This window comes from Thunnus maccoyii, chromosome 8 (genome assembly GCF_910596095.1).
Source record: "Thunnus maccoyii chromosome 8, fThuMac1.1, whole genome shotgun sequence".
Taxonomy (NCBI): Eukaryota; Metazoa; Chordata; class Actinopteri; order Scombriformes; family Scombridae; genus Thunnus; species Thunnus maccoyii.
In genome coordinates, this window is record NC_056540.1 from 19,071,633 (window position 1) to 19,098,312 (window position 26,680).

Genomic DNA, 26,680 nt, shown 5'->3' on the forward strand with positions numbered 1-26,680 from the left:
TGAAGTCTAAAGTTTTTTACAAATATTTTCATTTTTACAGAAATGCTAGCAAAAAATTGCATTGCACATTAATTAGGAATTTGGTAAAAAGTTAAAATTGTTTTATAGCAGTGAGTTTAGTTCAGAAAGATATGTTCATATTATATAAATGACTATTGAGTGGGTGACAATTCATGCAATTTGATTGCAAACATTCTGAATTCAGAAACCTGTGTGAACTGGATATTTTGACATACAGTAACTTGCTGGAAACCTTTAGTGAAAAAGTTTAGTTTTCCAACAGAAGACATATATTGAGTTGTCCCAGTAGGAACAGCTCAGGTGTTACTAATAACAACTATTGAATTGTCCTGGTAAGCCACATAGTGTGATGGTGATCCAGTACACACAATACCAGAACCCTGAACCTGAACCAGCTAAATGGAATTCAGTCATCATTAGTTTGATCACTTAAACCTGTGATTTTCCTGCTGTGACACAGCAGCATGTTTTCTGTTAAAAAATCCAACAAGCTTCATTTTGGTTTAGAATAGAAGAAATAATATATGAAATATTTTTAAATCAGAAAAACAAATGTCAAAAGTTACCAAAGATGTTTGTGTACAACGTTAGGATTTTATTTACTTCTGATTGAAGTTTTACTCAGAAAATCTGTCCCAGCTGCTACAGCAAGTTGTCATGTGACTTAAATTATTACAGTCACATGTTGATTCTTTCATGTATTAATTCACAAGAGATGGGTAAAATAAACAGATTAGCTTATAGTTTATCTCCTGTTGTGAAAACTGTCTTGGCCTCACCTCTTCCAGGCTTTACCTCATTAGACCCTAATTAGGAAGAGTGATTAGTTAAGTTGGTGTTAACTGCATAACCAAACCCTTTATTTTTCATTACAGCAAGCAAGACAGATCAACCATGACAACTTCAAGCAATCCAGGCTGCAAGAAAGTCAGTTATTGATAACTTTTAAGACACAAAATAGATTTTATTATTCATTTTTATTGCTTGCATGTTAAAGTGTGTCCATGCCTCCATGCCTTCCCATGCTGCCAGTCTCTCCAGTCGCCCCACCCAGCTCAAGGCGCTCCCTGGTGGTCTTGTCTGTGACTCCAGGAAAACACCTCCTCCCGGAGTGAAAAACATTAAAGAAGGGGAGGAGGGACCAGATTTAGGACAGGAGGGATGTGAGCACGGTCTGAATCGAGGGATATTTTTATATAGGAGGAGCTGGCGGCTGACTCGTTGTCTGTGTTTCTGCTGGAGCTTTTAGTTTCTGGACGCGGATGCTGCGTTGGAGCGGACTGACTGGTGCAGGATGCTGAGATGCTGATGACAGGCCGAACCTCTTTGACAGAATCCTGGATCGTGGATGGAGCCCAAAGCCAAAACAGCTGAAAGACGATAAATCAGAAAGAGAAAGCAACAGGCCAGTCGGATCCAGTCTGTAAGCAGGATATCATCAGGCCGGCGGTGTGTGAGGGAGCAGCGGCGGCGGCGGCGGCATGTTCTGAGCGGGGAGCCCGGCGAGCGGCGGCGGCTGGCGGGATGAAGGCGCCGAGGAGACCGAGGCAGACGCTGCTCCTCCCCCGGCTCTGCTTCTGCGGAGTCGGTCTGGTCGCAGCCGCCTGGATCCTTCACTTCGATGATGTTACAGGTGCTTGTCGAAAATTATTACTTGAAACTTCCATGATTTGCATCTTTAGTAGGATTATCTGTTACTTAAGCTGTCTATAACCGTGCTGTTTATTATTTTAAAGCATTATGTTGTAATAATATAATAATAATATAGATAGGCTAATAACGAGTAATGCAGTGAGTGAAGGTTTTTTTTTTATAAACTCACCATGTTTCACAAACACATTGGTGCTCATTCAATAAAAAAAAAATCCATACATGAAAATAATAATGAATCAGTAGGTTTATAAGTCGGCTAGTGTATGTAATTATATGTAAATAATCCCTTTATAGGCTCCCATGGACCCACTGTGAAGGGTGGCATCTCCTTTTCCAAGAGAGAGCTCATCCAGCCGAAAGATGACAACAATCAGTCCAGGGACAGTAGAACTGGTGAGACATGCTGCCCCGTGTTTATATGTGTGTATGTTTATATGAGACAGGAGAGACAAAAATAGAAAAAAACACTCACAAAGTCACTTGTGAGCATGAAGACCCGGTGACATTTCAACCATTAAAGATTAAAGTTTGGATATTCATGCAGTAATAAATGTGTCGTCACAGTAACATCATTCTGTGTGTTTAGTGTGCCGAGGCAGCGTGAGCGTGTGCGATCTCCTCTGTGCATCGACCCACCTCTCCAGTCTACCTCATTCTTCATTTCTTCAAACTCTGCACATCTAGATGTTTAAACACAGTTAGGCCTTTGAGGGACATGGTTGCTAGGAAACTGAATGTTGAATTTCTGGTTGGATGCCGTGTACATCTGGAGCTGTTCAAAGTGCCTGCCCTGTCGTAATGACCTGCTGATTAGTACCCTCTCATCAGCAGCTCGCATGCTTGGATCTATTTAGCTGTTTGAAAGACTAAGAGAGAGACATGGTGATGAGAGTCTTACAGTCTGATGCTGAGATGAGGAGATTTTGAAGCCAATTATAGAGAATATATTGAGCTGTATATCAAAAAAAAAAAAGGTTTTCCTGACCTGATGCCTCGGGGAAATACAGTGCAGACTCAAACTTAAAGGCCTCAAAGACATTTTCTTTCAGTTACCGTATAGCTATTTTCAAGGATATTATCTTTTTCTTGATGATAAAAATATATCGTTTGATCAGGGTGTCCAAACAAAATCATGTGACATGTTGTCATAAAATCGCACCATATCTGTGTCCCCGTCGCTACACGTGATGCGTGTTAGTCTCTGACTGCACAATGTTCCCTCTGTGCAGAATCTTATCCACTTTTGTCACACTTGTTTCACTCGGCTGTTTGTGACCTTCATCATCTGTGGCGGTGTTAGAAATCCTGTCTCACAACTGAATCAGAAAACCTTGTGGGTAAAGTCATTTGGGAAGCAGCTTCCCAGATTACTGCCGTGCGCTGCCTCATAATAAAAGCTTTTTTTATGGCGCAGTGAGTCGTGGCGTTTGTTTGAGCTGATGCGCAAGACAGCACATTCTAGGAAAACATTACCTTGCAGCTAGAAAGAGGATGATTATGATGCATTATCTAAACCAGCCAAAATAAATGCTTGTTAAGGTTAAAGACCCCCCTGCAGACACGTTTTAAGACGTGGAAGATAATCTGCTTTGATTGATATGTTGTGTCTGATATGGTTTTTCCACTAAAAGTTCAATATCCTTGTTAAAAATACTTTAAATGAATTCTCCCTCATTGAAAAGTCCAGAATCTATGAATATCTAAATATTTCAAAAGTGTAACAGTTTGACACAAGATGTCTCCTACTTTACTGTGAAGTCCACTCTCAGTGTATGTGAAGTAGAGGCTTCAAGTTTCCACATCACACTTGTGCAAATTGCATATTGGACCAGGATTGGCTCCAAACTAGGTGTCACAAATCATGCTCACATGTACGCACCTTTAACTCAGATTTAAGGCGAGCGCAGACAAAACGTTCAGCAGATGAATGTGGCTGCACATCATTCTGCACAGTGAAGCTCAAACATTCAACTGAAGGAACGAGAAGAAAAACACATTTTTGACTAGAGGGGGACTTTAAATTCTTAAGAATCGCTGCCTTTTGGAAGAGGTGGAAAAGAACATAAATATAATAACCAGGGTGTAGGTGGAATGAAGAATAGTGAGAAGTCACAAGAGGAGTGATGTCAAAGAAAATGAGCGAAAAACTGAATTACAACTGAACTGGTTTAGTCACGAATCCACTAAAAAACATGAGTGGGATTTAAGATGAATTTGAGAGATGTGCTCTGATCATGTAATGCCTTGGATGTAAAAAGTAAAAATTTTAAATCTAAAAGTGATAAAAACAACAAAGAAAAAGAGAAAGAACAGCAGCAAATACTCACAACTGAGGAACTGCAACAAAGGCATTTCTGCTTGAAAAATTCATCAATTATGAAAATAGTTGCTGATTAATTTTCTGTCCATTGACTAATAAATTAATCAACATCATCGTCATTTATTTTCCTCTAGTTCAGGGTCTGCTGTTTCTTGTTTCTCTAAATGATTTAAACCTCCCTCATTAAATTCATCATGTTCTCTCTATCCATCTCTTTCTCAGCTATCAGTGAGTTTCCTGAAGACATCTTTACTCTGGAGCAGAGGAGGCAGGGAGCGGTACTCCTTCATGTTCTCTGCGTGAGTGCTGGAATTTAAGCCAAGAATCTGAAAAGCTTCATTTTGTTGCGTTAAAGCTCACAGAAACACAAACCTGGACCTAATAATGTGTCTCCTGTACTTCACAGGCTATCTACATGTTTCACGCGCTGGCCATTGTGTGTGATGTTTATTTTGTGCCATCGCTGGAAAAAGTATCAGAGGTATGAACTAACATTCATAATGTGGTTGAGAACAAGATAATAAGACATAAAGTGTCATTTTTGGGCTTGATTTAGTTGCTGTTTTGGAGCTTTTGATTGCATCACATGATCTTTTTCAGCAGCTGGAGATCGCCCGGTCGTCATGTAATTGTAGATGTTCAAAGTTCTTCTGAGGAAGATCATGTGATATGATTGAAAGCTCCATAACAGCTACAAATGGACGATGTGGTGACATTGTTTGGCTAACTGCTGTTTGTAAGGTCAATAATGAACTTTCAGCTTCACCCTGATAAAGGTGATAATCCTCAGGTGCTAATCTGAATTATACCAAAGCATCAGTGTGTTTTCTGAACCCCAAAATATTTAAAGTCACAGTGAAAATGCAGTAAGAGTGTATTTAGTTTCCATACTGTGACTTATTTCCAAGTGAAACAGAGTGAAAAACTAACACAGGGACACGGGATAAGAACTTGCACAATATTTCATTTCCCTGTATATTTAAAGCATAAAGCCAGCATGATTCTATATTTTTATTATTGTCAACAAATTCCATGAAAGACCAAAACCAACAGTGTGTCTGTCCGTCTCTCAATACACAATCACTTCCAAAGCCTGTCTGTGGCCCTCAGACCTAAGCCCATTTATAAAGCAAAGACAAAAAAGGAAAAAAACAGCTCACAGATATATAATTTCATTTTAAAAAAACACTGTAGATTTTCCTAATACAGCTGGAGACTGTAGTTTTTCTCAAACAGGAGTAAATGCTGCATATTTTCTGCTGTAGGTTACTAAGCATTTGGTGTATTCGTGAGTATCAACAGCAGCAGGATGGTAAATGTCAGGTCGACTCAAAATAAACTACAGTGCCCATGTTCATCATAATCAAGGAACCAGTGCAACAGTGTAGCTCACCGGTGTGTTTATTAGTTTTCGGACAACAGTGGAGGTCTACAGCACAAAGGAATAAGTTATCAGGCTTTCACAGGCAGTACTTGATTTATTTGTTTTTTTCATGCAGTTTGTTAGCAATAAGAAAAATGTCGAATATCACCTTTTAATTTAATGAAACTCATCTGTCTCTGTCCCTTTAGAACCTTCAACTCAGCCAGGATGTTGCCGGGGCAACCTTCATGGCAGCTGGGAGCTCCGCCCCCGAGCTCTTCACCTCTTTGATTGGTCAGTCTAATCAATTACTCACTCTAACGGGTTGTCACAATGATTGCTCCATCGGCACTCCAATTACCTGCAATCACATAAATCTTCACCTGATTAGGACTGAGAGGAGTCAAGTGTACGCAGGGAGCAGCACTGATTGGCTGCTTTCCAACATTAACTAGACGTGAACAAAGACGACGAGTGCGTTTCATTTTGCTTGATGGTTTGCCAGCTCACCTGCAAATTACCTCTGACCCAGATGTTCTCACAAGCTGTTTTTTCACAATTGAATAAGGCTTTTGGAAAAAATTCTATACTATAAAAGGAAAACAATGTGTCTCCAAATTTGGATTTTGAATTTTTCAGATGGACTAAAGCATTCCTTTACAGGTTGAGTAAATCCTCCTACTTCTTAAGCTAAATAACACATTTAAGACTGGTTGAACGTTGCACTGTCACAAAGCTGACAGCAAGACTATTTTTCTTCAGTCAAAAGAAGGATGAACAACAGTAGTTTGAAACTGGAACTTGGAAATAGCGTCAGGGATTTACAGCAGAAACAATCAAAAAGGTTACAGGGATTGGTAAACACTGCCTGGGGGACTCAACTCTACTGTCTTTTGATAGAAGACACAAGGTACAGTTGATTAAAACGTCATTGAAACTGGAAGAAACTGGAAGAATGAAAACTCTGCTTCTAAATTCATGTGTCTCAAAGAAGTTGATAAATCCTTTCATATATCACCTCTGAAAAAAAATAGTCCTCATAAGGAAAAAAAGACTGTTTGATAAGTATCAGAGTGACTTTAGGCAATATTCACACAGTCAGTAGTATAAGATTAAAGACGTCTGCTCAGCCCCTGTGGTTATGAACTGAAGACACAATATTTCTATTTGAAGGAGAGATATTATGTACAGCTTGGAGGGAGATACAATCCATCATTTCTTGCACTGTTTCACATCATTGCTAAATTAATTGTTTCTGATGATTTATGGCTTGCTCTTTCTTTCTTTGTTTTTAGGAGTGTTTATCACGAAAGGAGACGTGGGTGTGGGAACTATCGTGGGATCGGCTGTGTTTAATATCCTGGTCATCATTGGCCTCTGTGGCATCTTCTCCGGACAGGTACGTACGCTGTGTCCTGTTTCTTTCAGCATAAACACTCTCTTTTTTTCCCAGACTTTGATCGCAGGATTACATGTTTCACCATCTGCCTGATCTGACTCTACATCCCATGTACAATGTGTGTGTGTGTGTGTGTGTGTCTGCTTTCTCCAGCCGATCTCTCTGAGCTGGTGGCCTCTGTTTCGTGACGCTGTCTTCTACATCTTGTCCATCTTGGTGCTTATTCTGGTGAGAAATCTTGAATATCCAATACTTGGCCACTGGCAAGTCCTTCATGTTTCATGTAATTTCTCGTTTTTTCAGTTGTAATTATGCACTGACCCAAATACGCAGAATATGCAGAAATAAATATGATCCCCTAAGAAATCAATTTGTTTTCAACCTAAACTGCAACTTATATCTGTCCATCACAGTATAGGACTAGAATAAATAAGGTGGGACTTATTAAAAAGGTTTGTTAACACATAACACACACACAAGTCCTATAGTCTTCTTGCGTGCTCATGTATGGGCTTAAATTATGATGTTTCTTTTGATAAGTAATAAATGTGTCAACATTAATGCAAGAGGCATTGATCTCATGTTGCAAGTTGCAGTTTGCATGTTGCACATTGGGTGAAAGTACTTATAGGCCAAAGTATACACTTTAATAGATATATCGATGGGAAAAAATGTACAGTTTCTTTTACTGTTTTCTGTTTCTTTTGATAGGATATGTAAAAAGTGCATGTTTGCAATGTAATTAAAGTATATGTTAATTATATTTGCAGGTGATCTATGATGAAAAAGTCCTGTGGTAAGACTGTGATGAAAAGCTTTTAATATTTCAGCAGCCTGTGTTGTTTTGTTATCAGATCTGTTTTCGAGACACAGTCGCAGACTGTCATTGTGATGCATGTGGAGTTTATGAACGTGTTTATGTCTTGCAGGTGGGAGACCATCATCCTGATCTCTATGTATGGAATCTACATAATCATCATGAAGTAAGTCTCATTCTCTCACTCCAGTGTTGTTTGTATCAAGCCACTAAACGATTTATAGGCAACAAAAACACTATATCTCTCAAGCTTTAATGCCGGTGTGTGTGTGTGTGTGTGTGTGTGTGTGTGTGTGTGTGTGTGTGTGTGTGTGTGTGTGCGTCTGTCTCTTGCGTAGGTTCAACAGATCTCTGTGCAGCCTGGTAGAAAGACACTGCAGCATAGCAGGTCAGCCATGTCTGAGCGGCCTGCGGCGGACGACTGCTGTCGGAAACATTGGAGACTGTGACAACGACATGGTGCCGCTGAAGCCAGGTACATGAGTCTGTTTCTGTTTGTAAATGTGCATCAAAAACATCAAAGAATTCTATCAGTTTCTGAGCAGCGTTCAACAGACCTAGTGACACAGTTTAGGCTGCCAGTCAAACCCATTTCCGTTCCCCGTGTGGATTCTCAACCGGCTGAATTAGAACTAGACCACTTTGATGGACAAGCTTTTTATCACTCTGTCCTCTTTGTCTCCTTCCTGTTTGTCATTCTCTGTCATTCTTTTACTAATTTGATCTGTTCTTTCCTTCTAAAATCCGCTCATCTCCTTCCTCAGACTCGTGCGTGGTGGCCGGTCAGGACTCCGGGGTTGTGATGGTGGATGAGCTGATGAACCTGCACCCCCACCAGCTCTCCTTCTCAGAGGCAAGCCTCCGTCTTCTCATCACCCCGCATTTCCCCCCCTTCACCCGCTTGCGCATGGCAGGACGCATGGTCATCAACGAGGTACACTGTACGCGCTCTCACCCTTCACCTAACGCCAAGTTCCCCTGGTTTTTCGGCTAGGTTGGTGGGTATTTAAATGTGCTTGTGCAGCATTTTAAGTGTCAATATGTCACTGTCAAATTAATTGTGACATCTTAATAAGACCACAAGGGAGACAAATGTGTCACATCAGTGGTACTCTTAGTGGTAATGTTTCTAAAAAAGTCCCTAGGAGCGTCCTGGTGTGCACACATGTACTTTATACTGCAATCGCAACATCCCTAGTTCTATTCAAGTTCTATTGTATGTCAACCCCCCCCCCACACACACACACACACACTCTGTCTTTCTCACCATTGGTTCCTGTCACCTCTCCACTATGCTACAAAAATTACTCAAAAGACCAAATCTCTCTTTAACCCATTTTTCTTTGACTTCTCCTACAATCTGCCCTCAGGAGAGACTCTGATTTGTGCTGGAAGAAAAGTGAAGCTGTTTCTTTTAAAGACAAAAAGCAGCAAACAGCAAATTTCTAGAGGAATCGAGCTTAATATTGACGGCAGTTTAGAGGCTAATAAAAAATGTTATTCATCTTGGTCTCATTTGTTTATTTTAATTACATTTTTAGTCATTATATTTCAGTCCCTCCAGGATTTTGCAGTTGTTGTTTTTTTATTGCAGCCAAAAATGTTTGATTTTGCAGAGGCTTTTCTCAAAAAGTGCTCTCATTCCAGTAAAATTGCAGGAATTGGGAAAAATTGCAAGCAAAATAAATAAATAATGCGATTTGTTTAAAAACTTCTACCGATGATGTGTCCTATGTGATCACTTCTTTCGATAAAAAGTGTGATACTGCATATCACAGAAAAACAACTACATTTCAGTGCTAATATTTAAATGTATTTTCTGAACATGAAAACAACAGACTCAAAGTTATATAAAAAGAAAATACTGTTCTTGAGTTCCATTTATAAGCCTTTATTAAATAAGATTTCACCTCAACATTAGCATCAAATAAAGTCAGTCAAAAATGCCATTAAAATAAATCCATTAACATAAAAATAGAGGTTCATTTCCAAAGTGTTTGAGGTAGATCATGTCTTTCTTTACTGTCTGAACAACATCAACTTGTATTCTTCTGACTCACTGAATGCAAACCTCATGTGGGAGCATTCAGGAATTGTTTTGCTTGGTCTATGGCATCATTTTTGTTTTTCCATCCTCCACCTGAATGCACTGCGATGACTTAAGTTACCACAACCTGAAAATATGACTATTGGTCCAAATCACAAGCGGACTGTTTATTTGGCCACTGCATGTGGAAAACTTGTGGTAATTTAACAAAATTGCAAGCTTTTAGCAAATATTGCCTGGATTTCTTGAATTTATGTAAATTATTGCAATCGCAGTTTCCTGGAGGGACTAATATTTATGGATATTAAAATACTACTCATTCTGATATTGACTTTATTTAGCAGATCCCAATGAGTTCTATGCAGTGAGATTTTAAATTTGGGGGAAAGGAGAACACTGGTATCAATCAGTACTCAGTATGTCAGATGACTTGAGGTATCAGGAGAGAAAAAGTTGGATCCCTTGTTAATAGACAGAAAGATGAGGAGAGAGATCTTGGCTTCCATATCCAAAAATATCCTGTAACTGTGGAGACCATCTAATAAGCTCACAAAGAAAACACATGCACACACACACACACACACATACACACGGAGTGCTGCCTAATGCATGATATTATCCCCGACACAAAAGCAGACAGGAACTCAATCTTCAGATCTGCTTCCTCACACTCTCCTGCATGTGTGCTTGACATTTCCAAAGCCAAATTAAAGTGCGACTGCCAAATCTGCCCCTGCTCTCTGCCATGCCCCCAATCAGCACTTTCCAAATCCCCTCTGGTGAATGTGAGGACATGCCTGGCTGCCTAACCGCTCCTCCTGCCAACTCTCATATTGTTAGCTGCAGTAAAGTCAGAGATGATTCATATAAGCCCGTCGTGTTTCTCATTTTGTCTTTACTCTTTCCTTTCCTTCGCTCTGATGTCACCCCTCTCTCCCGCAACAGAGGCAGAGGCTGATCCGGGCTCGGGTCGGCCCTGAAGACGGGGGAGCCTTAGGGGAGGAGGGCGTGGGTGGTAGCGGGACGTGGGGGAGGGAGAACGGGACGGTGGCCGAGGGAGACAGGCCGCCGCTGGGGGGAGAGAGGGAGAGGGCTAAAGAGACGGGGCGAGAGACGGGAGGGGGAGCACAGCCTAAAGAGGAAGAGGATGAGGAGGAGGAAGAGCAGGAGGAAGGAGAAGAGGAGAACACTCCTTTCAAACCTTTCATCATACCAGGTGAGTGGTTAATGAAAGTACACAAATGCAGAGGCTGAATGGGATTTTAGATGTTCATGTCACTGTTGGATCTGTCAAAGACAGACCCACAGTAGTCTTAGACTTCTATCTAATTTGATATTTTTCTTATTATTCTCAAATCCCATGAAAAGATAAAAACCAAACAATAAATTGATCCTATCAAGCCTGATATATCTTCCTCTGTGCCACAGAGCTCCATTGTTGTCCAAAAAGTAATAAAAACACAACACACGAACAACAACACGAAGAGCCACACTGTTGCTCGGGGTAACTGTTGTTTATTTCGAGTCAATCCAACATTTTTTTATTTAACCAGGAAGTCTCCTGAGATACACAAGCTCTTTTACAAAGGAGACCTGGCCAATATGGCACTTCACTGTTTAAAACAATTACATTCCTCATGAAACACACACTGTCCTGGTGCCCGAAAATAAGGAAAGTCAGGAAAATAAGGACTATAATGCTTAAAAGATTGTCTGCTTGTTTTTAAATTCTAATGAGGCACCTCTGGAAGTGCAAAAAGAGACTGAAGTTTTAGGATTACACACATCTTTAACATCTTTCTACAAAGAAAGAGTTGTACTCTACTAACTATAGCTAAACAAATCTTGCAGGTACTAATTAACAACTTCTGGGACAAGTTGCCATAGTAACAAGTAGGTCTTAACCAATCATAATTCAGCCTTAGGAAGGACGAGGTTCATTAATATTCATATTTATTCAATAAGCAAGTTTTATACTCATTAATATCATTTATGTAACTGGCCTCAGGACATGATGATGTAATCTGTTGACATCTAGAGATGTTTTCAGCAGCCAGTAACCAGCTACTTTCTATGAAATAGTGCTGACAACACTGCAACCTAAATTTCAGTCTTCTGTACAGTTAAAAGTTGTTTTGTGATTTCATGCTGCTGTAGAAAACATTTCTGCTTCCTGCTTCACCTGTTTAACATGTTTTCCGCTGTAATAGATGCATTTATTGCTAATGGAGCTAATTAAAAAAAGATAAGATGAAGACTCACAAATACTTCCTCATCCGTCGGTGTGACATTAATCATTTATTTAAAAGATCTGTAATGATCCCTGTGGGGAAATGTGTGTGTGTGTGTGTGTGTTATAATGTCCTCAGATGGTTGGTGTGTGCGTGTGAAGTGGCTGCTCTCCTGGCCGGTGAGCGTCCTGCTTTACTACACCGTGCCCGACTGTAACCTGCCTCGGTGGGAGCGCTGGTACCTGCTCACCTTCCTGTCCTCCACGCTCTGGATAGCCCTCTTCTCCTACCTCATGGTCTGGATGGTACGAAACACACGCACGCACCCGCACACACAAACACACCCACAAACACACACACATATGAATATAAACAGCCTCTGTATCTCTGTCCAGGTGACTATAATCAGCTACACACTTGGAATCCCGGACGTCATTATGGGGATCACCTTCCTGGCAGCCGGCACCAGTGTCCCTGACTGCATGGCCAGCCTCATCGTCGCCCGGCAAGGTGTGTGTGTGTGTGTGTGTGTGTGTGTGTTTGTGTTAACCCATCTCAACACATATTTACACTGTTGCTTGTTTATACATTGTGATATGTTACAAAATAAAATCAAAATATTGCACCTGAAGGTTAATTTGGTTTCATTTGAGAAAACAATCTTAACTCAAAGTCCGTTAACTAGCTTTTTCTGGAGCTTTTAATCGTGTCTTGTGTTCTGAATCAGGAGTCAGCTGGAGTTATCACAGCTGAAAGTGTTGGGAAAAGCTAATAAATGGACCCTGATTGAAGATTTATTTGGTCTTACTAATTAAAACTTTTACATGACATCTAGGGCTTTCATTTTATGCAACTACCCTTTTCTGTAAAAGGCAGAAACAAGAGATATAAAATAAATCTGCAAAAGTGTTTACACACGTTTTTGTTTTCTATCTGCAAAAACATTTCATGATACATTTTTCTTCAACTTTGGGTTGACATTTTGGAAGAAAAAAAAGCATCATCCCTTCATTACCTTTTTATTTGTATCACCATACCTACACATCCGTACATAACACCTTTATGAACTACATTTAGCTTGAGATTCTAAGATGTCACATCGCTTTTAGTGCATCATTTTATGTCTTTGTATGTTCACCACAGGAAATCAGGATGTCAAAATGTGCACAAAGTCCTTCCTTCTAATGATAATAATTGTGTGTGCAAACGTACATGTGTGTTTGTTGCAGGCTTGGGTGACATGGCCGTGTCCAACTCCATCGGCAGTAATATCTTTGATGTGCTGCTGGGTCTTGGCTTCCCCTGGGCACTGAGGACTCTCATTGTCAGCTACGGATCAGTGGTAACATCAGCTGCTTTCACTAGCAAATATCTTACCCAACAGCATTTAGCCATGATCCTAAAAACAAAGCGATATCCCCACTGGTGTTCTCCTTACACAAAGCAAATTGCTATAGAAGAACAAAATCACTAATAGATACAAAAATATATATATATAAAGAGATGTTAAAGCAACATGTTAATGTTCAGTTTTATGTGATTTTTTTAGGTGACAATCAACAGCAAAGGTCTGGTGTACTCAGTGATCCTGCTGTTGGCCTCAGTCACACTGACTGTAAGTAGATCTCCACCGTCCTCCCTAACTGACCACTGCTGTGAAAAATTGATCAAAGAATTAATCTTCAGAGTGTGACATCAGCTGCCTGTTTTTCCTCACTTGTGATCATCTTATCTGGGGGGAGGGGTGGGGGGGGGTTCGGCCTTTGACTTTGTTCTCAGACTCTGGAAATGGGAAAGGTGATGAAATTGGAAATTAAATCTTGGCTGCAGCGACGTCAGAGTGACTCTATCTCCGTCTTTCAGGTCCTGTGCGTCCATCTGAACCGCTGGAAGCTGGACCGCAGGTTGGGACTCTGTCTCCTGCTGCTGTACGCCATCTTCCTCCTCTGCTCCATCGGCTTTGAGAGACTGTAGAGGACACACACACACTCACACTCGCACACACACACACATACATACACAGTCGTACAAATGGTGTATGGTAAAACACACGGACTTATAGAAGTAGTCCAACTTGTTTTCCACTTTTCACTGCTGCCATTATTAATCAAGTGTGACAGACAGGTGAGTTTCATTTCATTTCACGGTGGCTGTACATGTTTGAGCTGCCCGAGATCTACATTGTTTACCTTTGATAAATGAGTATTTTACATAGTTTTGTACCGAGCACCTCCAGCCCAGATTTTACACCCAACTGTTAATGCACTGTATCTCACAACAAATTTATAAAACACTGGATTTGTATTCTACCTACAGTACTATCTTTGCACCACAAGGTGTTATTCTGAAACCAAGAAAAAATCCCAAAAGTGTATTCGTTTACTATTACTGTAACTGCCACAAGTAACCTCAAAGACCAGATGATTATACATGTAAGTTTCTATAGTTGCTTCTTAGTCAGTGCAGTTATTTTATGTATAGTTTAATGTCAAGTTTTCATCACGCCTTTGTGTGTATTGGTGTGTATTTTCCTGGCATAGCATGGCTGATCATCACGCTCCAGATAATTGCACTAAGCCACTGTTGTCTTGGCCTTGTACATAACGTAGGCCCCCTCTTTCCTAAAAGCTTCTCAGCACAGAGGTCATGTTTTTGTGCTGGAACGGAGGCGATTGTACGCTACGAGGTGTTTTTTGAATGTTTGTGTTTGGCGAGAGTCCCTGGGTGTAAGTTGTTGAGTGCAATAAAACGCTGTGTCCTGTGAGATTTCTCCTGTACTTTTCACACGGCTGCTCTAACTGATGATCTTTTTGAAATTTGCCCCACTTGCACTTGAATTTAACGTGGTAAATTTGACAAGAATCAGACAAGACGCACGTTAGGAATCGATCCAAAGTAGCGTGGATTTCAACAGAGGGGTGTTATGTTTTTTTATCTGCTGAACTCCAAACAGTGTCTGCATTTACTCCATCAAATGTATCATCAATTACATGATTAAACCAAAGGAAAGCAAAAAAGATGCATGATGTGTTAAAACTATACTTAAAAGAAGCACATTTCAGTATCTTTTATAAAGTTGTATAGTTAAGCGAGACATCTCGTCCATTAGGTTTTCAGTGCAGCTAGTCACTACAATAGCTATTTCATAGACAAAACACATTTTCAACAAGAGTGGAGGAGCTAATCACAGAGACATGCTGCTGTAGTAATAAGACATGTTGACTCTGGCCTCAGTGGTTGGGAAGTATTGTCATAAACATAAAGGATGATGACTGAAATAACTTAGTTAAACAAATTCAGCCTATTCTTCCACTGAGATTAACCATATATTGATAAAACAAAACAGTCCAGACAGTATTTACTCCTCATATTAACAGAAAACTCCACCTCAATCTAAATTGCAGCTCTCAGATCATGTTTGAGCCACGTCTGAGCTCTTTTGTGGATGAACTAATGGTGAAACAACACACAGCTTTTATTTAACATTTAGTAGAAACATCCAGTTACGTTTGAACCCCTAAACCTTGGGCACTATGTGTTAAAAGGGTTTTATCTCCTCACAGTTCTTTCCATGTTAATATAAACCTACTCAAATTAAAGCTGAGGCTTGGCTCTTCAATTTAGTATCCATATTTTTATTTCAAACTGAATGTGCTGAAGGACAAAAAATGTCACTTACAGTCTGGACTGTATTTCTCTGGAATTTACTGCTTTAGTTGTAGTTGTAGAAAACAAGCAGTAAAAAAACAAATTGTGAAGGATAATAGTAAGATAGGTTTCACATGAAGCAGGATTATGGATGAGACACAGACCAACAAGGTCTAAGTCAGAATCACAGTTGAAGATGAGGTCTGGTTGTACCTGCTGCACTTCAGCACCACGGACAGCTCCACAGCCTGGCTAAAGAGAAGGGAGCTGTCCAAGTGCTGAAGCCAGGAAACACACACACCACTAATAAACTGAGGTTTTTCTTGTGTTTTGTGGCTCATTTGATCTTTCTCTCTATCAAACCAACATATTTAAAGCAGGTCATAAGCACCACATCCGCTGATCAAAACAAAAATTTCTGTTTAACTTTACTGAATGCTGAAAAACAACAATGGACACAAGATTCAAATTCAAAGTGATTTTTATTTCAGTCAGGCTAAATCGGCTTCATTACCAAAGAAATGTAAAAAATAAAAATAGTACAACAAAGTACATCATTTTACAAATACTCATAATGGAGGTCGGACATATCAGAATAATCAAATAAATTCAAACATGTCACAGTCATAACAAAAATAGAAAAAGTCAATACAGTACATAGAATGCATTAGGAGCTATATACTTGAAGTGTTTGCTATACCATAGACTTTACAAAATTCTACTAGAAAAAACTCCCAATACCAATGACATAACAGGTTATATAAAATGTAAAAAAAAAAAAAAAACAACCAAAAAAAAAACCAACTGATGTGTGTGTGCATTCATACAGGTGCAATCTGCATGCAAATCTGCCTCAGTGTGACGAATGATAAAAGCAGCTACAGTTTGTCATCGACTGTGTGTGTGTGTGTGATCAGTTTGACAGCGGCTGTTTAAGAAATGACTCGTTTGAAGGTTGACGTCGCTGCCAAACTGGTTTCTAAAAACGCTAGCACAAAAGACATCTCTGAGAAAAAGGAATGCGCCTTCATGGTTACAACTTTCATATATTGAACACACAGCAGGCTAAAATATGGAACCAGTATCAGTTTCCCCCGATAAGAACAGCATTATCTAACTTCTCAAAAAAAAAAATCTTGTTTTTCCCATATAAGACAATGTAGCTCTGTCGGATGAGGAAATAATGTAGAAAATGTGATGAATGTTTTAGTCTCATGAGCTCAACCGACTTACAGTGTATGCTCAGTGTTGTAGTGTTTCGTTAAATAACGGAATCAGCAATTAAAAGATGGTTAAAGTAGCAAGGCCAAAGATTTTGTGCTACCAGCTTAACGAGTCGAAGCCAAAAGTTGTTGTTTTTTTGTTGGCAGGAACTTAAGACTCAGTTTTGACCATCTTTGATGTGGAATGAAACAAAGCTGGTTTAAGTGACGATGAAAAGCTCTGCGTGGAGCAGAGTGACTGGTCGTTGTCGTGTGTCATTTCCTGTGACGATGGACCTTGGCACTGACCGGCTCCCCTTAAGGGAAACCTCATCGAACAGATAAATGCTCCGATGGATGAGACAAAAGTACACAGACAAATGTCACTACAAAAGTCCACTAGTAACCAGAACAGTACTATCAATAATAATAATAATAATAATAATAATACTCCTTGACAACAGGATTCATTTTGAAAATACATATACAGTATGTGGTGATGTTTTCTGTTCCCCACATCCAGGGAGTAAAAATAGATAATTTGGCAGAAAAAAAAAACAAACAAACTGTGGTCTCCACAGTCCACACTGTGTCTTTGAGTGTGAAAGGGTGCAGATAATTAGCTGTGATGCTAATCCGTTTGCTCCTGGGAGCTCCCATGGAGACAGCAGTTACTATGGTTACTGCATGCTCTCTTGTCTCTGTATCTAGTGTGTGTAACAGTCCAGGAGAGAGAGTGTGTGCGTGTGTGTGTGTGTTTGTGTGTGTGTGTGTGTGTGTGTCTACACTGTATATACACGCACAATATTTACTTGTTGGACAGCAAGCCTCGGGGGGCTTTGCAGGCAGGTTGGTAGTGACGGTTTGATCCCCACGCTGACTGGTCTGAGGTCTGTTTTGGTTTTGAGTCCCCCCGGTCGACACTTGTGAAGCCGATCTGCAGTCTGGCTCAGCTACAGCTGGACAGAGCCTGAAACTCTGTCCTGAGAGAGGAGGTCTGACGTTTTTGCTCGGGGGTGGGGTCCCGTTGCAGAGGGGGCGGGACTGGGGGGGTGGTGGTGGTGGATGTGATGTCACTCTGGGGTGGAGCTCTGGTTCTGCTGGTATATGGAGGCTTTATCCTTCAGCAGAACCAGGCACAGGTGGCAACTCCAGCTCCCTGCAAAAACACACAAACACAATGAGATCAGCCTTGTTACTGTACAATGTGGTGTTGAAATAACCTGCATCTAAAATTTAGTCATTAAAGTCTCCCTCCATGGAAGTCTTGTGTCCAGGAGTCTGTGTTTGACGATCGCTTTCACCAGTTAACATAAACGTCGACAGTTACAAATCACATCAACCAACGCTACTTAACATTATTGCTGAGAGTTGACAGCAGGCCAAAATTAATCATTGGCTATTTTCTCTCTGCAAGTTTGTGTCTGTACTCAGCCGAGGATCATTTGTGAGGGAAGAGTGTCCACTCTGTAACACCACTGTTCAATTTCTGAGTGTTTCTGTATCTCGAACAACCACAACAGAGTGAGACGTTGTCTCTCTAGAGAATCATCAATTTCAGGAGTTGCATTCTCCAGTTAGACATTCATTCACGTATCAATAATTTAAGCTGATCAATTTAATAGTTTTTTGAACCAGGACCTTCAGTATTTTGATTAAGTCGCTCCACATGTCTTCTGCTAGGTAAATATAGGATATTGGATCGGACTCAGAATCAGAAAGTCAGGCCGGTATTATATTAAAGGACTCCGATCAGGGCCAGAAAAATGTGAGCGGACCACTGTTCATCAGAGCTGTATTACATCACTTTTAATGCAAACCCAACAGTTCCTACTTCAACTGCTTCACATTAAAACCATTTAAGTGGCAAATACAGGGCAGATTTTATTGTGAAGGGTCACAAACACAATATATTTGGCAACTGAGGTCAGCAAGTCAGCTGTTATTTTCAGCATTTTCTTAACAGTAGATTACTTTTAAATATTTCAGGGAGTGATGGAACAAGACAAAGTTTCCCCAACCTTATCCCCAATCAGTCATCTTCTAACCTATACACGTGACAGTCTGATCGACCTATCAGATCAGACCGGATGGCACGTGGCGTATCATTAAGATGACCTTGGACAATCTGGGCAGCGACCTTCATGGCTTCTGACTGTAACCCTGGACTAAGTGATGATATCAGGTACGACCAACACAGTGCACATGACTCTTGTTTAACTTGTTGAGTGTCAACTTACCCTCTGGGGGTTCAGTCATGGGGGGAGTTAGACAGTACATGTGGTAGCCTCGGTCGCAGTCGTCACAGAACAGCAGCTGGTCCTACAAAAAGGTCAGAGTGAATTTCAGTCAACCAATTAGACAAGAAGAGATAACTGAGCAGGCACAGATTGTGAGACAGACTCCCCGCCTACACACACCCAAAAAAAACTGGACTAAAGGCCAAACTAAAGCTTGATTTCATGCACTTCAATTCTAATAGAGCAAAACCACCAACTAGGATTCAAGAAAACTAGCGAATAGCTGCAATATCCACTAACATCATGGTTTGTCATTTCATATCGTTTTAAAATATTAATTTTACTTTCATTTTAAGATGACTTAATTCATTTATTTAAGATTTTCATTATGTAAAATGAATTGTCCTCCTGCTTGATTTGTGTAAGTTTAAAAAATTAAAGTGTAATATTATGAAGACAGTGCAGAGTAATCGAATATTCAGGGGACTGACTGACTGATTTTGATGTTTTTAAAGGATTAGACCACATTGTTGACTTTTTCCATCATCTGTCACTACCCTACTAGCAGGTTGCTGCAAGTTTTGTTACATGTCTGACATTCACACTCTTGGACGGTATGTGCATTTGTCTGTCTCAACGGGGACAGATTTTGGTTGGACAAAAAGCAGACAAAACCACTGTCAGCCTGACACATCCTGCAGTTATGAACTCACACTCAGGAATGAGAAGAAAAGGCCGTTATTAAGGTATTAGGTTGTGTTCTAGGCAAGACAAAACATGCAAAAGCTGCAATAACACTGAGTGTAAGGACGTTTTTCTCTTGGTTTCATGAGCTGCTGTAAAAACAAACTTTACATCTGTATATACTGCAACACTGCCAACATTCTTTCACAGCAAAATGGCATCTGCAGTACCGTCTACAAGTTCTACCACGACTGCTGTGAGACTTACTTCAGTGACCAGTAAAGAAGAAGTAAAAGGGACAACAGAAAGATACTTTAAAAAAAAAAAAAAAAAAATCAACATTTTCTTCAGCAGCAGCAGTATCATAAAGGTGCTCACATCATTCTCTGAGGTGCCGCAGACGTTGCAGCACTTGCACTCAATGCACTGCCAGCGGTAGGTCTTCACTGCAGCCATCATCACAGGTGTGAACTGCAGGCATGTTGGGTGGCCTGGAGGAAGGAGAGCACGTTTTTCATTATTGTACTAATAATACGAGGACTAAGTAGCTCTACACTGCAACACAAGAACGATGCTGTTTCTGTATTTCTTCTACATGGATCATCATCTTTCAGCCTGCAGCTTTAGCCTCAGTCTTTTAGCACAATATGCGTGTAGCCATCAAGTGCATATTTAAGACCCTTCCTACAAGAATCTCCTTTTAAAACAAGTCAGCTGGAAACATTAAAACTCAGCCAGAGACAGTTTTTAATAGTGTTTCTGCTAGCTAGCTGCAGCTGATAAAATCCACTAGCAACAGTCGTCATGTCAACCTCTGTCTGAAATCAAGGACTTAAAGCTTCATTACCGTTTTCATTGTAACAACAGAACGGAAAGCCTGACAGGTGTAGCAACAGTAACTATGGCAGGAAGGGCTTAGCAAACAAACAGTCTGTTAATGGAAAGAGACATGACAGGCTCGTACCTGAGCGTCCACAGTCTGAGCAGGATACCAGCTCTTCTGATTGGCCGGTCTTCTGGTTTAAGGTGGAGTCTCCCAGACAGAAGTCGCAGTAATCGTTGGGCAGCGCCAGTCCGTTTGGACCCTTCTTAGTTGCTGAGAATGAGTGAAGAAACCGTTCAGTGCACATTAACACTGTCACTTTAAACTGGGCTATCATGGAAAACCAGTTGAATACCACTAACTTCCTCCGGATGAATATATCAAAACAGGACTCACTTATTGTGTAACTTCAGTAAAATATATTTTACAAATCAAATATTTTTGCAGTTTCACAAACCTTTTCCCGACACGTCAGCCGACAACACCCCTTTATCTGAGAAACTACTGTAGCTGATGATGTATTGACTCATGACCCAAACTAATGAATGTGTGACAACTAACAACACGCACTTGTTGAATGAATTTGATAAAACACGGTGTCGCGTGCAGAAAAGAAAAGCAATGCGATGGATATGTTGGGGGAAAAAAAAAAAAAGATGGATGATATGCTGGAAAAAAAAAAAAAAAAAAAAGCCAGGAATCCCAACTGTGCAAGCATGTTTCAGTCAGGAATATTGAGTCTAATCCCAGATTTGGGATTCAAAATTATGAAAATCAAAAAATGAAAAGAGCAAAAAAAAAAAAAAAAAAGAATGAGAGAGAGACTTCCCTTTTATAAACACACACATGCTACATCGCATGCAACCAAACCTCCCGCCCCTCTCTCTGTCTCTCTCTCAGCACTAGAGAGTGACTCACTCTTCTGCTCCTCAGGCTGGCGAGGAGTGGGTGGTGCCTCGATCTCCTCGCGGTCCTCGCCCTCCTCCTCGGCCAGGTGAGAGTGTGTATAGTGGTAGCTCAGGCCAGGACGGTTCTTGTAGCGCTTCCCACAGACTGACACACACACACACGGTGATACAAGAGTGTTATGGTGATGGCGGCTAACTACCGTCCAAAAAGGCCCAAGGTGGAACAAGAAAACAGCGCCGAACATCAACCCACAACCGGCTTTATTTATGGAGGTTTTTTTTTTTCAAAACAAGGTTAATTTTTGACTGACGCGCTAGTACATACAGCGGAGGTGAGCATTTGCGCAGTGAGCTATGGCCAGCAGGAAGTTATACAGCACACACGGAGTGGCATCTCAGGGGGGGAAAAAAAACAAAAAACAAAAAAAAAACAACAAAATGCATCCAGCAGGGCAACTTTTTCAATTTCTATATTGTCAAACTTTAGTTCCAGATGGGGTCTTTCAGATCTCACCATGCATAGCAGAAGGCTTGTCTTTGTCTTTCAAGGGGAAAAGCAAAAGCCTCTCTTGCCGACATGCATGACACACACACACACACAGGCGCTACGCAGGAAGCTTGTACTCACTGTCGCAGGCGTAAGGTTTGTCCCTCTCCTCAAGCGCTGCGGCTGCAGCCTCCGTTTTCTTCTTGCCATTTTTGTCACTGCGACCCTGAAGGACCCATGGAGAACACGTTACAGTTGAGATGTACGGTGATACTGAGAGAAAAGCGCTAAACATTTACATATGTATTTGCATGTTCATGTGTTTTCTGATGACAGCCAAAAAAAGCTGTGACATTTGGTGAAATAAAACATCAATATGTGCTGAAGCTTTAGCTCCAGCGCTTAAACTGACCCGTGATCATACCTCTGGCATCCTAAGGTGGACCTGACTGCAGATTAAGACACAGCACTCACCTTGGACTTGCTCTTGCCTCGCCTCTTGGGGGTCTCGTCCTCAAAGTCTTCATCGTCAAGGTCATCCAAGTAGTCGTCGTGGTCCAGGACTCTCTGCAGTGAGAGGGTCTGGATTAGGTCTCACTGTATGAACTCTTCATTACCTTTGAACCATCATTTAGAGTTTGATGCTTGGTAAGAAGTTTTTAAACTGTTCAGATATTTCCTACATGCCTTCTACATTTGTTTTCAAATATGTTTTGGGGCATTTTAATGCCAGGGACAGTGTAGACATGACAGGAAATGATGGAGATGGGGGGGGCGACATGCAACAAACGTCAACTGCTGGATTCTAACCGCAGACGTTGCAGTTATGTAGCATGCGTCTTAACCAGTAGGCTACCGGAGCACCAGCTGTGCCTGCATCTCTATGAAGGATACATACTAACTTTATAAAGATGTTGCTGATGCAGGCAGTAAGGACAGACAGTCAAACAGTGCTGAAATGATAACATAGCTCACACTGTGAGTTAATCAATAACAATGACTTTTGTAAAATGTTATTTCAATGATACTTTTAAAGCTGTTAAAACAACTATTTTCATACTATGTCTCTTGGTATCTAGCTGTGCAGATAAATCCGATTTAATCTGTCTCTGAGTTCGAGGTGGATGAAAGGAGTTTTGTTAGTGGTGCTCACCTCACTTCAATGAAAAATGACATTTTAAAGATTCTACATCAATGTGTCTTTCCAGAAACAGTTTTTCTTTGAAATTACTTAATAGCAAAGAGACTATGAAAACTGCTGACAGTGTGTTCTGTTGATTAAGAATTATTTTGTGTCAAAGGAGGGTCAAAGAAGTTTATTTCTTTACGCTAGTAAAAGAAAATACTAAGTTAAGACGCACAGTTGTCTGTTCCAATGTTTTGAGCATCTGACTAGACAAATTTTACCTTTACAAAGGATTGTATAATTTGCTGTGGAATTCATGTGATATAAGAATGACTGTAGAAGAGCTGTGGTAATTTGTTATTGTTCATTGTTTGTTGTCAGTTTCATATATTAGGTTAAAAAACATTGAGGCAGTCTGCCAGTGGATATGTGGTTTGGCTGTGTAGCTGCGTTGACAATCTGGAGATCTCAGCAGACTGAAGGAGTAGTGAGAGGATACAGTTTGATGATTTGACAGTTACATCATGTTTAAAGAGGATGGAGAGAAAAAAACACACCCCAAGACATTTATGTGTAACGTACATGATTTAACAGAAAAGGAAAACTTTTCAATTGTGGCTAAAGATTATCAATAGATGAGAAGAGATTTGGAGGAGAAATCTGTCATTCCACCTACAAACTGTGACTGATTTGGAGGGAAAGAAGAGTGTTAAGCCAACTTTGAGTCTGACCTTGCGGATACGCCCAGAGGACGTGTGAGTGGTCGTAGAGGTGGCAGGAGGCTCCACAGTGGCTGCATCATCCTCAGGGCCGCGGAGGTCCGTTACTCCACTCCTCCTATCAAGGGGCTCCCCCTTCAGCAGGGCCTCCAGACTGCTGCCATCCACCGCCCCCAAAGCATCACGCTTCAGACCCAAATCCAAATCTGCTACACACATTCAGCAAAATAGTTATGCTCGCACATCAGGACACAAATGTGAAAACAGACCTACTCATGGGGCAATAAACAGATATAAAACATTTTAATGGTAAAGTTATACCAGCATGAATGAACCCAACGCCTTCGCTGTTTCCGTGACAGGAAAAGTTCAACCAGTTGTGATACCTGCTTTGAGAGAAGGGAAAGCCAAGCGGGGGTCCTCGGGGGGATGAGAACGCCGTTTCTTCCTCCAGCGACGGGCTGGGTAGGTGTACAGCTGCCCTGGAGCTACACCTGATGTCACACAGCAGTAATAACGGAGGAACCAACAGGTGAAGTAAGTCTCAGTGTGATATATGGCACTTTGAAAATACCCTGAGAATAAATTAGCCTTTTTGTGTCTTGTAAGGTTTGTGTTCTGCACAGATGGCATGCTACTATTTTATTGATGTACATCACAAATCGATATGACAAAAATATTTAAAAATCACATATAGAAAATCAGTTTAATGTTCAATGCAATTAACTGTGTTCCACTGTGATGCATTACATCAGAAAACGTCTACAAGCAGGTAAAACAAGACCTTTCTATAACTTGATTTGTTTGATAGTATTTGTAAATAACATATGATTCTATCATCATGATAAATATAAATGATAATAATGAATTATCATTCAGCGCTAATTATATACCTGCGCTCCGGTGTCTCTTCTCCATCCAGATGTAACAGTTGGACTGGGCCACACCAGTCTGAGAGTCCAGGAAGGGCATGAGGATGCTGCGCTCGGCACACAGACGAGCGTTGTAACTATGACACTGCTCCATGGCATCTCTGTAATACTGCTCGCCCAGCCTGAAATGTGGACGTTGGACACTGACAGGTCAAATACCACAGAGCAGGACAGGCTGTTAATAATAACTTCTGGATAAATATGGCAGAATTAAACTGATTCAACAGAGTTAAATTAATAAAAATCGTAGGGCTGCATCTAATAATTAGTTTCATTCATTGATTAATCTATCGATTATTTTCTCGATTAGTTGTTTGGTCCAGAAAATGGTGAAAAATATATCACTGTTTCACAAAGGCCAAGATGAATGTCTTATTTTGTCCCGACCAACAGTCCACGACCCAAAAGTATTCAATTTACTGCCACAGAAGACTAAAGAAACCTGAAAATATTCACATTTTAGAAGCTGGAGCCAGATAATTTGGACAAATTTTTGTCTTAAACGACGACTCAAACAATTAAGAGTCAGCAATTAATTTAATAGTTGACAACTAATCGATTAATGGTCTAATTGTTGCAGTTATTTATCTTCTATTTTATTCATTTTTATATTCAGTTAGTATATTTAGTTACTTTATATAATTTAGCCTTTAATTGATTTTTTTTTCTTTTACCTACCTCATTGTTTTTGTATTTTAATTTAGGTCAAGTGGCTGCTGTAACGCTTTAATTTCCGTTTGGGATTAATAAAGTTCTCTATCAACTGCAAAACACTGTTTTACCTCAAAAATATATTTGGCCTTTCTGTACTTCAATCTGTCGACTCGTACGCAGATACCAACATAGCTGTTAATAATAAGTTAGTCAATAAGTTAATATCAGCTCAAATATATCAAATCTATCAGTCTATGATCATTTATCAAATGTTAAACTCAAACTCTATTAAGAGTTGGGAAAAAAATGTATACATTCACATTAAAGCTCGTTTTCACGTTAAAACACATTTTCTTGAGTGGTTATGTGGCTGCACATATCAAACTTCTCTGATTATGGGATCACACAGATTGGCTTTTTGTTTGCTGCAGTGTGTAATCACTGCAAATGGCTCAACTGGACGAGCCACTGCTACTTTGCCTGCATATTACAACGTCCTCATACAATGTAATTCATCATTCTCACTTCCACCGCTTTGTAATATCTTTAACATTATTATATTTAGGACACGGCAGCAATCTTCGCCGTATCGATGAGGAGTAATTATCACAATATGGTACTGGGGGGTGAGTGCCCTTCCTCTCAAATACAGTATTAATTCTCGGCTTCACCATTTGTCGCATTGTTATAGCAGGGCTGCTCACAGACTGTAGCTTTGACTGTAAGATCTTGAATGAACTCACACATATATTACCAAAATATGACTTCAGTACGACCCTTCACACCGACAGCTCCGGCGGAGGGACGTAGGAACAAAAGGTTGATTGTTAGCGAGCCTCTCAACAACAAAGCGCCCGCCAAGCTGACAGGTTACTAGAGCAAATTAACTCTCTCCTTCGTCTGCTGGCGGGCGACTAGCAACAGTTTGGTAATATTGTGTGTCACACCATGTATACTCAATCCTGAGGAGTTCAGTTATTGAATGAGTAGCGGCTGAAATGTAGCTCCACGACGCCTCATTTCTGTTTGCCCACAGCTAACAAGCTAACCGCAGCTCCGCGGATAACGTTATCCTCTTGGGACAAACATTGTATTGAGGGATACGTGATGTTTCTAGCTGTTTACACTCTCCTGCGTTTTACAGCAAAACAATGATTAACCAATTACACATTCGCCCCTGTATGACTGGTCGTTTTACTCTCACAAGAAATAAATGTAAACTTACACTTTCACAACACTGTCGACGGCCGCCGCCATGTTTGCTTGTTGCGGTTGTGTGAAGTGCCACTGCGCCTGCGCAGAGCCGTTAGTGGCCGTTACTGCCTCCCGCGGTGGAAAACAGGAAGTGCAATTTCTTCATGATGCTGTTGGATCAATGGGATCAATGCAGCAGAACAAGAGGAGGG

The 26,680-nt window shown here is 40.6% G+C and overlaps 2 protein-coding genes across 5 annotated transcripts; one reads left to right on the top strand and one right to left on the bottom strand.

Moving 5' to 3' along the window:
* LOC121901445 (sodium/potassium/calcium exchanger 3-like) lies at positions 1-16,847 on the top strand. Of its 2 annotated transcripts, XM_042418235.1 has the most exons (18): positions 1-948; positions 1,054-1,654; positions 1,969-2,067; positions 4,217-4,293; positions 4,401-4,475; positions 5,567-5,651; positions 6,653-6,756; positions 6,910-6,984; positions 7,527-7,552; positions 7,686-7,739; positions 7,912-8,048; positions 8,338-8,507; positions 10,566-10,836; positions 11,990-12,156; positions 12,247-12,361; positions 13,081-13,193; positions 13,401-13,466; positions 13,715-16,847. In XM_042418235.1, the coding sequence occupies exons 2-18, from the start codon at positions 1,546-1,548 to the stop codon at positions 13,823-13,825; spliced, it is 1,854 nt and encodes a 617-aa protein (XP_042274169.1). In that variant the 5' UTR covers positions 1-948; positions 1,054-1,545; the 3' UTR covers positions 13,826-16,847. The 2 variants fall into 2 exon arrangements, with proteins under 2 accessions (XP_042274169.1, XP_042274170.1); XM_042418236.1 differs by having other exon boundaries at positions 1-1,654; positions 8,338-8,426.
* LOC121901446 (zinc finger protein ubi-d4-like) lies at positions 15,963-26,605 on the bottom strand. 3 transcript variants are annotated; one of them, XM_042418238.1, is made up of 11 exons: positions 26,500-26,605; positions 24,582-24,742; positions 24,075-24,182; positions 23,701-23,894; positions 22,318-22,410; positions 21,985-22,069; positions 21,367-21,501; positions 20,590-20,721; positions 20,004-20,116; positions 18,942-19,023; positions 15,963-17,860 (listed from the first exon to the last, which is right to left on the bottom strand). In XM_042418238.1, the coding sequence occupies exons 1-11, from the start codon at positions 26,529-26,531 to the stop codon at positions 17,775-17,777; spliced, it is 1,221 nt and encodes a 406-aa protein (XP_042274172.1). In that variant the 5' UTR covers positions 26,532-26,605; the 3' UTR covers positions 15,963-17,774. The 3 variants fall into 3 exon arrangements, with proteins under 3 accessions (XP_042274172.1, XP_042274171.1, XP_042274173.1); XM_042418237.1 differs by having other exon boundaries at positions 23,701-23,897; XM_042418239.1 differs by lacking the exon at positions 21,367-21,501 and having other exon boundaries at positions 23,701-23,897.
* Positions 26,606-26,680: the final 75 nt, after the last annotated feature.

Excerpts from the sequence above, each read along its gene's own strand:
- LOC121901445 (XM_042418235.1), top strand. The coding sequence starts at position 1,546 with ATGAAGGCGCCGAGGAGACCGAGGCAGACGCTGCTCCTCCCCCGGCTC. Across the intron at positions 7,740-7,911 it reads ATCTACATAATCATCATGAA|GTTCAACAGATCTCTGTGCA; the intron begins GTAAGTCTCATT and ends TCTCTTGCGTAG. Across the intron at positions 13,467-13,714 it reads TGGCCTCAGTCACACTGACT|GTCCTGTGCGTCCATCTGAA; the intron begins GTAAGTAGATCT and ends TCCGTCTTTCAG.
- LOC121901446 (XM_042418237.1), bottom strand. The coding sequence starts at position 26,531 with ATGGCGGCGGCCGTCGACAGTGTTGTGAAAGT. Across the intron at positions 24,183-24,581 it reads GAAGAGACACCGGAGCGCAG|GTGTAGCTCCAGGGCAGCTG; the intron begins GTATATAATTAG and ends GTGTGACATCAG. Across the intron at positions 19,024-20,003 it reads GCGGCACCTCAGAGAATGAT|GACCAGCTGCTGTTCTGTGA; the intron begins GTGAGCACCTTT and ends ACCTTTTTGTAG.